The sequence below is a fragment of the Sciurus carolinensis genome, chromosome 11, assembly GCF_902686445.1.
Source record: "Sciurus carolinensis chromosome 11, mSciCar1.2, whole genome shotgun sequence".
Classification (NCBI taxonomy): Eukaryota; Metazoa; Chordata; class Mammalia; order Rodentia; family Sciuridae; genus Sciurus; species Sciurus carolinensis.
In genome coordinates this window covers 57,726,967-57,741,952 of record NC_062223.1, presented here as the reverse complement: position 1 = coordinate 57,741,952, position 14,986 = coordinate 57,726,967, and the positions used below count along the sequence as shown (strand labels likewise).

Sequence of the window (14,986 nt, the reverse complement as noted above, 5' to 3'; positions counted from 1 at the left end):
TCAGACGTGGACCTATTTTACAGAAGGAGCTTATCCTCATGGGGATATGACTTCTTTCTTCTGTCCCTTTCAGATAATAAAAAAAAAATTTTCCTGTTATACTGTTTGAAACCGAATAAGTCAAAAAATACAAGATAGCCTCAGAAGATAGGGAGTGCACTATTACTAGAAGTATTTATTTTAAATAGAGACTGGATAGCTTTGCTAAAGAAATGATAGCATGTATTCATGTGTCAATTAAGATCTAAACTAGTTGACTTGCAGGGCCTGTACATCTCTTATATTTGATGGTGGTTGTCAACATTTTACTTTTTCCCCTTTCGCTGTTCTCCATTCTTACCCTATTTTATATAATGTTTTACATCACATATTTAGATTTTACTTTTAAAAATATTTTGTAGAAATCCATAGATTTTTAACCTATAGAAGTGAAGCAGAGTATTTTTTATTCAGATAAGACTTGAACCCTTTTTATAGAAACAATGGTAGTTATTACACAGATTAAAGAAGTATTTCTATTGAGAGGGAAACAAGGCTTTTGACTGTGTTTACAGTTTTGTTAATAGTTTCTTCTTTTTGAATAGAGTGTGAATATGACAGATGTAAACGGGCAGACGCCTCTCATGTTATCAGCTCACAAAGTAATTGGGTAAGTTTAATTGAATTGCTGCAGTCTGATTCTTGGTTCCTACAATTTCTTTTCTGTGAATATAGTTCTAGGTATTTCAACTGAGATGTTAGTACATGCTGATGAAGATACTTTTCTATTCTGGAACTGTGATATGGACTTTTGAGGTAGTTGTAGTTAGAAATGCACCATTGAAATAAATTTCTCGGGGGCGATCCAAGATGGCGGCCTAGAGGGAGACTGCACCCCCAGTCGCTCCAGAACCCTGGAGTTAAGAAGGGGAGGCATTGAGAGACTCGGACTGAAATAGAGCCACGGGTGAGTCTGCCCACTGGGTAAAGCTCGGCCTGGGTGGCAGGCCCAGATAGAGGTGGCTTATCGGAGCCGGGCAGGGCAGCTAGAGTCATTCACAGGCAGCCCTGTGCGCTCCGGCGGTGGGCCCCGCCCACACAGCCAGCTTCTCCAGGTTCTCGGAACGGAACTGGCCCGCTAGTGAGAGCCTTTCTGACCAGAATAAGCTCCGAGTCCCGGAGCCCCTGCAGCGCAGCATACTCCAGCAACGAACCAGCGGAGTGCCGCGATCAGCAAGCAGCCTCTGGGATTAGGGCAGGGCAGCCAGAGACCTCTTCAGGCGGCTCTGCCCACTCCGGCCTCAGGCTCTCTTCACGGGGCGATCCAAGATGGCGGCCTAGAGGGAGACTGCACCCCTAGTCGCTCTAGAACCCAGGAGTTAAGAAGGGGAGGCATTGAGAGACTCGGACTGAAATAGAGCCACGGGTGAATCTGCCCACTGGGTAAAGCTCGGCCCGGGTGGCAGGCCCAGATAGAGGTGGCTTATTGGAGCCGGGCAGGGCAGCTAGAGTCTTCCCAAGGTAGCCTTCCACACTCCGGCAGTGGGCTCCTCCCACACGGCCAGCTGCACGGCGCAGGCCCATAGTGAGAGCATTTCCGCACAGAGCCAGTTCAAACCGTGGAACCAGTAGGGGGCTAGGGGCAGTTTTCTTCGGATGAGCTGCTTTATCAGATTCCTCCAAGACATCAGGCTACTGAAGGCTGGGAGGTGATACACTGGAAATCTACCGGGACACTATAAGCCAGTAGCGGAAAACTGCAATATCTCAGGGTCCCACTGACAACTGACCAATATGAGAAAACAAGGGAAGAAAATGTCCCAAACAAACCGAGATACTACATCAATAAAACCCAATGACAGCACAGCAGAAGAAATGTCAGAAAGGGAGTTTAGAATGTACGTAATTAAAACGATCAGGGAAGCTAATGAGGAGATGAAAGAGCAAATGCAGGCATTGAAGGAGGAGATGAAAGAGCAAATGCAGGCATTAAATGATCGCACCAATCAACAGTTAAAAGACCAAATACGGGAAGCAAGAGATCATTTCAATAAAGAGTTAGAGATACTGAAAAAAAACCAAACTGAAATCCTTGAAATGAAGGAAACAATAAACCAAGTTAAAAACTCCATAGAAAGCATAACCAATAGGATAGAACACCTGGAAGACAGAACCTCAGACATTGAAGACAAATTATTTAATCTTGAAAGCAAAGTTGGCCAAACAGAAATGGTAAGAAATCATGAACAGAATCTACAAAAATTATGGGATATCATGAAAAGGCCAAATTTAAGAATTATTGGGATTGAGGAAGGCTTAAAGAAACAAACCAAAGGAATGAACAATCTATTCAATGAAATAATAACAGAAAATTTCCCAAATCTGAAGAATGAAATGGAAAACCAAGTACAAGAGGCTTATAGAACTCCAAACATACAAAATTACAACAGACCCACACCAAGGCACATTATTATGAAAATACCTAACATACAAAATAAAGACAGAATTTTAAAGGCCGCGAGAGAAAAGAATCAAATTACATTCAGAGGGAAGCCAATAAGAATATCAGCAGATTTTTCAATCCAGACCCTAAAAGCTAGAAGGGCCTGGAACAACATATACCAAGCCCTGAAAGAAAACGAATGCCAACCAAGAATCTTATACCCAGCAAAACTTACCTTCAAATTTGACGATGAAATAAGATCCTTCCATGATAAACAAAAGCTAAAGGAATTTACAAAAAGAAAGCCAGCATTACAGAACATTCTCAGCAAAATATTCCATGAGGAAGAGATGAAAAACAACGATGCAAATCAGCAACAGGAGGCGCTAGCCTAAAGGAATAGCCAAATAAAGGAGAAACCAAATCATGTCAAAAACAAATATGAGTCAATTGACTGGGAATACAAATCATATCACAATAATAACCCTGAATGTTAATGGCCTGAATTCATCAATCAAAAGACACAGACTGGCAGATTGGATTAAAAAGAAAAATCCAACAATATGCTGCCTGCAAGAGACTCACCTCATAGAAAGAGACACCCATAGACTAAAGGTGAAAGGATGGGGAAAAACATACCATGCACACGGACACAGCAAAAAAGCTGGAGTATCCATCCTCATCTCAGATAATGTGGACTTCAAACCAAAACTAATCAGAAGGGATAAAGAAGGACATTACATGCTGCTTAAGGGAAGCATAAATCAGCAAGATATAACAATCATAAATATCTATGCCCCGAACATTGGCTCATCCACGTACGTCAAACAAATCCTTCTCAATTACAGAATTCGAATAGACCACAACACAATAATACTAGGCGATTTTAACACACCTCTCTCACCACTGGATAGATCGTCCAAACAAAAATTGAATAAAGAAACTATAGATCTCAACAACACAATCAGCAATTTAGACTTAACGGACATATATAGAATATACCATCCAACAAAGAACGAATACACTTTCTTCTCAGCAGCACATGGATCCTTCTCTAAAATAGACCATATTTTATGCCACAAAGCTACTGTTAGCAAATACAAGAAGATAGAGATACTACCTTGTACTCTATCAGATCATAATGGATTGAAATTAGAAATAAATGACAGAATAAAAAACAGAAACCTCTCCAATACCTGGAGACTAAATAATACACTATTATATGATGAATGGATAACAGAAGACATCAGGAGGGAAATAAAAAAATTCTTAGAAGTAAACGAGAACAAAGACACATCATATCAAAATCTCTGGGACACTATGAAAGCAGTATTTAGAGGAAGATTTATTTCATGGGGTGCATTCAAAAAAAGAAGTAGAAATCAACAAATAAACGACTTAACACTCAAAGCCCTAGAAAAAGAAGAGCAGACCAATACCAAAAGTAGTAGAAGACAGGAAATAGTTAAAATCAGAGCCGAAATCAACGAAATCGAAACAAAAGAAACAATTGGAAAAATTAACAAAATAAATAGTTGGTTCTTTGAAAAAATAAATAAAATTGATAAACCCTTAGCCACACTAACAAAGAGAAAGAGGGAGAAAACTCAAATTACTAAAATTCGGAATGAACAAGGAAACATCACAACAGACACGAGTGAAATACAAAACATAATTAGAAGCTATTTCGAAAATCTATACTCCAACAAAACAGAAAACCTCGAAGACATCAACAAATTTCTAGAGACATATGAACTACCTAAACTGAACGAGGAGGACATACACAACTTAAATAAACCAATTTCAAGTAATGAAATAGAAGAGGTCATCAAAAGCCTACCAACAAAGAAAAGTCCAGGACCAGATGGGTTCTCAGCCGAGTTCTACAAAACCTTTAAAGAAGAGCTCATTCCAATACTTCTCAAACTATTCCATGAAATAGAAGAGGAGGGAACTCTCCCAAACTCATTCTATGAAGCCAATATCACCCTGATACCTAAACCAGACAGAGACACATCGAGGAAAGAAAATTTCAGACCAATATCCTTAATGAATATCGATGCAAAAATTCTCAACAAAATTTTAGCAAATCGCATACAAAAATGTATTAAAAAGATAGTGCACTATGATTAAGTGGGTTTTATCCCAGGGATGCAAGGTTGGTTCAACATTCGGAAATCAATAAATGTCATTCACCATATCAACAGACTTAAAGTTAAGAATCACATGATTATTTCAATAGATGCAGAAAAAGCATTTGATAAAATACAGCATCCCTTCATGCTCAAAACACTAGAAAAAATTGGGGTAGTGGGAACATTCCTAAACATTTAAAGGCAATCTACGCTAAGCCCATGGCTAATATCATTCTAAATGGTGAAAAACTGAAAGCGTTCCCCCTAAAAACTGGAACAAGGCAGGGATGCCCTCTTTCACCGCTTCTATTCAACATCGTTCTTGAGACTCTAGCCAGAGCAATCAGACAAACCAAAGAAATTAAAGGGATACGAATAGGAAAAGAAGAACTCAAACTATCCCTATTCGCTGATGACATGATTATATATTTAGAGGAACCTGGAAATTCCACCAGAAAACTTTTAGAACTCATAAGTGAATTCAGTAAAGTAGCAGGTTACAAGATCAATGCTCATAAATCCAATGCATTTTTATACATAAGTGATGAATCTTCAGAAAGAGAAATTAGGAAAACTACCCCATTCACAATAGCATCGAAAAAAATAAAGTACTTGGGAATCAATCTCACAAAAGAGGTGAAAGACCTCTACAATGAGAACTACAGAACACTAAAGAAAGAAATTCAAGAAAACCTTAGAAGATGGAAAGATCTCCCATGTTCCTGGATAGGCAGAATTAATATTGTCAAAATGGCTATACTACCTAAAGTGCTATACAGATTCAATGCAATTCCAATTAAAATCCCAATGATGTACCTTGCTGAAATAGAGCAAGCAATTATGAAATTCATCTGGAAGAATAAAAAACCCAGAATAGCTAAAGCGACCCTCAGTAGAAAGAGCGAAGCAGGGGGTATCGCAATACCAGATCTTCAACTCTACGACAAAGCAATAGTAACAAAAACGGCATGGTATTGGTACCAAAATAGACAGGTAGATCAGTGGTACAGAATAGAGGACATGGACACAAACCCAAATAAATACAATTTTCTCATACTAGACAAAGGTTCCAACAATATGCAGTGGAGAAAAGATAGCCTCTTCAACAAATGGTGCTGGGAAAACTGGAAAACCATATGCAATAGAATGAAATTAAACCCCTATCTCTCACCCTACACAAAACTCAACTCAAAATGGATCAAGGACCTCGGAATCAGACCAGAGACCCTGCATCTTATAGAAGAAAAAGTAGGTCCAAATCTTCAACTTGTTGGCTCAGGATCAGATTTCCTTAACAGGACTCCCATAGCACAAGAAATAAAAGCAAGAATCAACAACTGGGATAGATTCAAACTTAAAAGCTTTCTCTCAGCAAAGGAAACTCTCAGAAATGTGAAGAGAGAGCCTACAGAGTGGGAGAATATCTTTGCCAACCATACTTCAGATAGAGCGCTAATTTCCAGAATCTATAAAGAACTCAAAAAACTCTACACAAAGAATACAAATAATCCAATCAACAAATGGGCTAAGGAAATGAACAGACACTTCACAGAAGAAGATGTACAAGCAATCAACAGATATATGAAAAAATGTTCAACATCCCTAGTAATAAGGGAAATGCAAATCAAAACTACCCTAAGATTTCATCTCACCCCAATTAGAATGGCGATTATCAAGAATACAAGCAACAATAGGTGTTGGCGAGGATGTGGTGAAAAAGGATCACTCATACATTGCTGGTGGGGTTGCAAATTAGTGCAGCCACTCTGGAAAGCAGTGTGAGATTCCTCAGAAAGCTTGGAATAGAAACACCATTTGACCCAGCTATCCCACTCCTTGGCCTATACCCAAAGGACTTAAAATCAGCATACTACAGAGATGCAGCCACATCAATGTTCATTGCTGCTCAATTCACCATAGCCAGATTGTGGAACCAACCTAGATGCCCTTCAGTTGATGAATGGATAAAGAAACTGTGGCATATTTATACAATGGAATATTACTCCGCAATGAAGAATGATAAAATTATGGCATTTGTAGGCAAATGGTCGAAATTGGAGAATATCATGCTAAGTGAGATAAGCCAATCTCAAAAAACTAAAGGACGAATGATCTCGCTGATAAGCGGATGAGGACATATAATGGGGGGTGGGAGGGGCTAGCATTAGGTTTAGGGTTAGGTTTAGAGTTAGGCTAAGGAGAGCAGCAAGAATGAAGGAAAGAAGGACTGTGTAGAGGGAAAAGAGGGGTGGGAGGGGTGGGGGGAGGGGAAAAATAAAATAAACATCATTACCCTATGTAAATGTAAAAAAATTTAAAAAAAGTTAAAAAAAAAAAATAAAAATAAAAAAAAAAATTTCTCTTCTCTGAAAGCTTTGGTGAAAAATTCGAAAAATTTGATTTCTTAGCTTATACTTGTTAACACGACTGATTTTTTTTTTTTTTTTTTGCATTTTAAAAAGATAGTTACAAGTTTAAATATTGTCATAATTTGAAATCTGGATGATCAGTCTGCTTTCCAGAAAACAATAAATTTTGAAATTCTCTGACATTATTGTTAACTGCTCTGAAAATATTAATTGTAACTGACCTATTAAAGGAGTCTATTTACATGTCACATTAGATATATATGTAACTTTTTCTGTATAGTTTATAAACAAACATAATTAATGACTAGATTGTAGTCCAGCTTCTCGTATTTATCTGTGCAAATGCACACTACAGTTTAACTTTTTCAATTTGTTTCTGCCCTTGAACTGAATTGCCATTCTGCTTTTCCTTAGGATTTCTCTTGTAGGATCTGAGTTTCTTTTAATTATGTCTCTCTCTCTCTCTTTTTTTTTTTTTCCTCTGTTTTTTCATGGAATGATGGGGCTGAGGTCAAATTTTGTTAGAAAGCATTTTCTCTGAGTGTGGCGATACAACACTTTTTTTTCCCAGCTACTCCGAAGGCTAAATTTGAAGCTAGTCTGGGCAATTTAGCAAGACCCTGTCTCAAAATAAAAGTTAAAAAAGGGCTCAGGATGTAACTCAGAGGTAGAATGCTTCTGGGTTCAGTTCCCAGGATCAAAAATAAAAGGAAGAAAGCATTTTCTCTTCACTGATAGCTCTTGAAGTCAGGTATAATCTCTAAAGATCTTCATTGAATAATCATGCTAGAATATTATTTTTCTTGGTAAAAAGCTACACTCTTCATACTCTAAAATACTTCATATACTTCTTTACACTCTTGAGTATGAAGGAAGGAAAGGTATTGATTAGCATGAAAATATTTTATTGAATTTATCTTCTAGTCCATATCTTTCTAAACTGTACAATATTTTAGGGCACTTGAATTAAGTGCATCCCTAATCTGAAAATCTGAAATATGCTGCAAAATCTAAACATTTTTGAGCCCAAATATATTGCCACAAGTGGAAATTTTCATATCATGAAACTTGATTTCATGAACAAAATTATTAACCGTAGAACTCCAGGATATGTGTATAAGGTGTATATGAAACATAAGTGAATTTTTTTGTTTAGCTGTGGGTCCTATCCTGAAAATATCTCATTATATTATGTGTAAATATTTCAAAATTTTTAAAAAATTTAAAATCATCCTAAGCATTTTGGATAAGATATAGCCAATCTGTATTTGTACATGCTTTATTTAATAATTGTTTAAAGGAAGAGTATGAAGTAGCTTTGGGTTTATCTGCTCAGATAAAACATTTTACATTTAGTTGTTAAATTGAATAAATAACATAGCATTTAATATTGGCTAAAGTTAAATCCACAATTTTAAAAAGTGTTAATCAATAGAGTAACAGTATGAAAGTAAAGATTTTTCTTATTCCACTGTATTGATGTTTAAATTATGTGTTTAGCAGACTGTCATTTAATGTATGTCGTTTTTTTTAATCTCTTCTGTTAGTACCTAGAATGGAACTCTGCACAAAGCAGTTCCTTAGTTGTTTAGAATACTTAACTGATTGGTTAATTGATGAATTATTTATCATGACTCTTCAAATCATCATCCCTCTTAATATCTCTTGGTATTTTATTATTTTGAGACAGGCCAGAACCAACTGGATTTCTTTTAAAGTTTAATCCTTCTCTCAATGTTGTTGATAAAATACACCAAAACACTCCACTTCACTGGGCAGTTACAGCAGGAAATGTTAATGCAGTTGATAAACTTTTGGAAGCTGGTTCCAGTCTGGATGTCCGAAATGTTAAGGTATGACCAGGTACTTATCTCCTTTAGTTTACTGTATTTTCAGTTCGAAGATTAATCATTTTAGAAAAAGATAAGCTACATGTTTATTTTCATTGACCACAAAATAAATATAAACAATGATAGCTAATTGCCCTTAGAGTAAATATGTTAAATCTATGATTCTGATGAAAAAAAATGTTTAACACCTATAATATGTCAAAAATGTAACTGATTTTTTTAAGGGACTAACTCCTCTTGATATGGCTCTGCAAAACAAAAATCAGCTCATTATTCACATGCTAAAAACAGAAGCCAAAATGAGAGCCAACCAGAAATTCCAACTTTGGAGATGGCTGCAGAAAAGCGAGGTATTTTCATGTGGCGCTATTCTCTGGGATATGAGAAATTTTTGTTCATTTGTTTTTGCTTTTTAGAGCAATAGGGAAAACCAGAGAGTTGGTTTTGTATATGCTATCTTGTGAATGTTATGCTGTATTCCACATTTACATAGTGAGTGAATTAAAATGAAAATGAAGCAAAAGGAAACATGCATTGTTGTAAAGAATTTATAGAAGCTTTTTTTTAAATGAGGTTATTACTTATTAAATTTTTCTTTAAAGGAAAATAATAACATTTAATTCAAATTGTCAAAATGGAGTATTGAATATTCTGCAGTTTCTATTGTTTTCAAATATGATAACATTATCTAATAAAACTTAGTAATTATACTTTCAGAGTGATTAAAAATTAACAAATACCAGATTTCCATGTAGGGGATCATTATGAATGCTACACCTATTTTGCATTTAGATACATGAAAGAGAAAAGACTACTACTCATTCTCATTTGCTATTTTCTCCACTTTCCTGCCTAGTTTTCATTGGTAGGAGTCCCAGGATCTTGTCCTTTAACCTCTTTTCTGTCTATTCCTTCTCTACATAGCATCTCTATCTTGACAACTCCCAGGCTTAGCTCTCTAATCTAGAACTTTCCAGATTTGTAAGTCTAGTTGTCTACTTGACTTATCCAGTTTAGTGTCTATTAGACATCTGCAACAATAACATATCAAAAACTGAACTCCTGAATCTGGGATTACAGCAGAAGCAGTTCTAAAAGGGAAGTTTATAACTGTGGGTGCCTACATTAAAAAATCAGATCTCAAATAAATAAAGATGTATCTCAAGGTCTTAGAAAAACAAAAACAAAACAAACCCAAAATCAATAGAAGGAAAGAAATAATAAATATCAGAGCTGAAAGTAATGAACTAGAGACTAAAAGAATCCAAAGGATCAGTGAAACAAAGAGTTCTTTGAAAAGATAAAGAGAATCAATAAATCCTTAGCCAGATTAACCAAAAGAAAGAGAAGACCCAAATTAATAAACTGAGAAACAGAAAGGAGAATTTTTCTATCAGATATGGCTGCAATCCAGAGAATCATTAAGGACTATTTTGAAGACTTATATTCCAGTAAACTGGAAAATCTACACAAAATTAATGCATTCTAGACCTACCAAAATTGAACCCAAAGGATATAAAAAAACCTAAACAGATGGATAACAAGCAGTGAGATTGAAATGTTAATAAAATGTCTCTTTGGAATGAGACAGACATTATTACATCATTACCCTATGTATGATTACACAAATGTATGATTCTACATTGTGCACAACCACAGAAACAAAATGATGTACCCCATTTGTATACAGTGAATCAAAATGCAGTCTGTAAAAATAAAAAAATAATTAGAATTAAAATTTTTTAAAAAGTCTCCAAACAAGGAAAAGCCTAGGACCTGATGAATTCACCACTGAATTTTACCAGACCTTTATAGAAGTAACACCAATTCCTCAAACTATTTCATGAAATGGAAAAGGAAGGAATGTTTCCAAGTTAACTTATCAATAATCCTGATGCCAAAAGCAGGTAAGGTCACAACAAAAACAAGAGAACAATAGATCAGTATCCTTGATGAACATAGACTCAAAAAATCCTCAGTAAAATACTTGCAAACCAAAGTCAACAGCACATTAAAAGATCATATACCATAAGCATGTTGGTTTTATTCCAGGGATGTGAGGGTAGTTTAGCAAATGCAAATCAATAAATATGATATGCCACATAAATAGAATCAAGAATAAAGATCATTTGATCATTTCAATAGTTACAGAAAGTCTTCCAACAAAATTCAACATCCCTTCATGATAAAAGCCTTGAAGGACCTAGGGTGTAGGAGAATCTAACCTCAATCTAATGATAAAGGCTATATACAAAAAACCTATAGCCAACATTGTACTGAATGGGGAGAATATGGAAGCATTTCCTCTGAAATCAGGAATGAGACAAGGATGTCCATTATCACCTACCTATTTAATGTACTATTTGATATTTTAGCCAGAGCAGTTAGGCAAGAGAAAAAAATAAATAGGATAAAAATAGGAAAGGAGGAAATCAAATTGTCCCTATTTGTAGGTGATATGATCCTGTACTTAGAAGACCCTGAAGACTCCACCAGAAGACTTTTGGATCTGATAAACAAATGCTGCAAAGTAGCAGAATACAAAATCAACCGAAAAATTAATAGCTTTTCTATACACCAATAATAAATCCTCTGAGAAAGAAATTGGGAAAATAGTTCCACTAGCCAAAAAAGAAAAACTAAGAATAAACCCAATCAAAGGGATGAAGATAACTACTATGAAAATTACAGAACACTGAAGAGAGAAATTGAAGATAACACTAGAAAATGGAAAGACTTCCTATGTTCATAGATTGGCAGAATTAGTATCATTAAAATGACCATATTACAGAAAGTGGTCTGTGGATTCAGTGCAGTCCCCATCAAAATACCAATAACATAATTCACAGAACTGAAAAAAATTCTAAAATTCACATGGAAGCACAGAAGACACTGAATAACAAAAACAATCCTGAGCAAAGGGAGTAATGGAGGCCTCACAATACCCAATTTGAAATTATACTATACAGCCATGTAAACAAAAACAGCATACTACTGGTATAAAAACAGATACATAGACCAATGGAATAGAGTAGGGGACACAGATAAACCCATGCAGCTACAGCCCTTTGATTCTTGTCAAAGATGCCAAAAACACACTGGAGAAAAGACACCTTTAAATAATGTTTCTGGGAAAACTGGATATTCATATATAGAAGATTAAAACTAGATCCCTATTTCTCTTCCTGTATAAAAATCATCTAAAAATAGATAAAAGACCTAAATGTAACCCTAGAACTTTAAAACTGCTAGAAGAAAACAGAGGAAACAAGTTGTAGGCAACAACTTCCTGAACAAGATTCCAAAAGCTCAGGAAATAATAGTCACAACCCAGGTGTGGTGATGCACACATGTAATCCCAGTGACTCAGGAGGCTGAGGCAGTTGGAGCACAAGCTCAAAGCCAGCCTTAGCAATTTAGCGAGGCCCTAAACAACTTAGCAAGACCCTGACTCAAAAAAAAATGAAAGACCTGGGGATCTGGTTAAGTGGTTAAGTGCCCCTGGGTTCCATCCCTGGTACCAAAAATAAAAAAAAAATAAATGTTTTAAAAAGGATATAATGGTAAGAATCAACAAGTGGAATGCCATCAATTTAAAAACTGTACAGAAAAGAAAACAACAGAATGAAGAAACAACCTACAGAATGGGAGAAAAGCTTTGTCAGCTACTCTTCCTACAGGGGGTTAATATCTAAAATATATAAAGAACTCAAAAAAATTGACAACAGAAAAATCAGAACTCAATCAGTATATGGGTATATGAACTGAACAGATACTTCTAAAAAGAAGAACAAATTATATGAAAACACATTTAGCAGCTTTAGCCATAAGAGAAATATAAATCAAAACTACCTTGAAAGTCTATCTTACCCCAACTATCATCAAGAATACAAAAACCAATAAATACTGGCAAGAATGCAGAGGAAAAAGGGACCCCCCACACACAAAAAAAAAGAAAGATAAAGGGAACATTATATATTATCGGTGGGAAAGTAAATCAGTATAGCCACTGTGGGAAACCAATATGAAGGTTCCTCAGAAAACTAAAAATAGAACTACCATATGGTCCAGCTATATCACTCTTAAGTATATACCGGAAGTAATTAAGTCAGCATACTATAGCGCTAACCTGTATACCCATTTTTATCCAGGCCACATTTACAGTAGGCAAGTTATAGAATCATCCTAGATGCCCATCAGTGGACAAATGGGTAAAGAAAATGTGATGTATATATGTACATACACACAGTAGAGTATTATTCAACCATAAAGAATGAAATCATGTCATTTGCTGGAAAATGGATATAACTGGAGAAGATCAGGTTAGAGTGAAATAAGCCAGACTCAAAGACATACATTTCATTTTATCCCATACATGGAATTTAGAAACAGACAAAAAACAAGGAAAGATGACATGGAAGAAGGAGGGAGACAGACTATTAGAAAAGAAGAAGGGGGCCAGGGGAGGGGGAGGAGAGCGTAAGGAAAGGTTATACTAGGGGAGGATATGATCAAACTATGCCCTGCCACAGTGAAATCTATTATTCTGTTTAATGAAAATGCACTAATTTAAAAAAAAAAAAAAAGAAAAAAACTAAACTTCAATCTGAGTGCCTTGACATACACTTGTAATTCCAGCAACTTGGGTGGCTTAGTCAGAAGGATTGCCAAGTTCAAGGCCAGCCAGAGCAACTTAATGAACTTAGCAAGACCCTATCTCCAAATAAAAAATAAAAAGGGATACAGATGTGGCTCAGTGGTAGAGTGCCTCCAGGTTCAGTCCTCAGTTTCAAACAAACTGAATGCCTGATCTCTTCCCCACTCCTGACTAAGCCTTCTGCATCTCAGTAGCAACTCTAGTTTTCCAATCATGTCTTAGTTTGCGCTGTCATACCACAAATCCAGTCCCTTAGAAAGATGTGTTGTCTCATTCTTCTTCAGTTAATATCTAAAATCTGGCCCCTTCTTACCTCTCTAATGCCGTGTTAGTACAGCAGATGAATCTTGGAAAATGTAAAATCCTATCATTCATATGCTCACATAACTATGATGTCTTCCCATTTCTTCCAGAGTAAAAACACAGTCCTTTAGTGGCCTCCAAGACTTGGGGATATAGCTTTTCATGTACTATAAAGTTAATAGATTAGTCATGGAACCCAACTAGAACTGAAGCCTCAATTCTTTGTGGTTTCCCAAAGGCGTGAATGAATGAATTGTGTGTCTCCTGAGCATTATATCTTGAGATTTAGAATTGTGAGATCTTTACTTCTTATTTCTGTCCTGCTTGTAGACTCTGTGTTTACTTGCTTTAAAAATCTAAATTTGCTTATTTTGTGTCACCAAACAAATTGGAATTGTTTTAAAGATTTGATGTCATTTGAAATTACCAATCCCTAGATATAGCTTAGAGAAGTCAGAATGAAGAAGATAAGGCAAAACACACTTTTCCTCTTTGCTGTTGCAAAAGCCATGCCTGCTTTCAAGATCTTATATATTGCTGTTAGGACTGTATTGCACAAATGTGGAGCCCTGCTTCAGTGCAGACAGAGACTGTTTTATCATAGAAGTTTCATTCTTTTTGACTTTACCAATATTAACCTGAATCATTAGCTTCCTGAGGAAATATTTCAGTCTTTGATCTCCATATGACATTTGGCACCAAGAATCACTCTCTTGAAGTTTTCTTTTCTGGTTTTTCTGAATCTTGCCTTTTACCAGACTGACTTTTATTGGTCCAACTTTCATGGCAACCTTTAGGATCTTAGCTTTGTTCCTCACCTTCACTGTTTGCGTTGGCCAAGATACTGCCCCTTTCTACCTACACAGTCTTTGGGATATTGTTCTTAAATGGCTTTACCATCTATATACTGATAAATTCAAGTATTCTGAAACAGTAGGCCTGCTTTTTTAACTGCCTCCTGGATATATCCAGGTGTTTTAAAATTTCATGTGTCCCAAACTAAGCTTATCTTTTTTGCAGAGTTGTTCCTTCTAACCTTCTTGATTAGGGGATGGCACCATGTGGTGCCCAATTTGAAGTTCTTCTGTTCCCCTCATTGAGTCTTTATGCTTTCTAATAAAAAATGCTATTTGGAAGAATTATTTTTTTTTTAAATTTCAGTTTTTGTCACTACTTATATAAAAGACCACCATTTCTTGAAGGAAAGAAAAGCAAAATAAAATGTGTTTAAGCAACATTGTATGAAATAT

General features: G+C 35.9%; 1 protein-coding gene across 3 annotated transcripts in view; it reads left to right on the top strand.

The window, feature by feature from the left end:
- Positions 1-14,986, top strand: part of Zdhhc13 (zinc finger DHHC-type palmitoyltransferase 13) — a 57,850-nt gene that overhangs the window by 20,285 nt on the left and 22,579 nt on the right. For 2 of the 3 annotated variants that reach the window (XM_047517419.1, XM_047517417.1), the window contains exons 6-8: positions 585-649; positions 8,617-8,779; positions 9,001-9,126. In XM_047517419.1, the coding sequence (XP_047373375.1) occupies positions 585-649; positions 8,617-8,779; positions 9,001-9,126 (354 nt within the window). The remainder of the gene's footprint in view (positions 1-584; positions 650-8,616; positions 8,780-9,000; positions 9,127-14,986) is intronic. The other variant, XM_047517418.1, reaches the window with a different exon arrangement.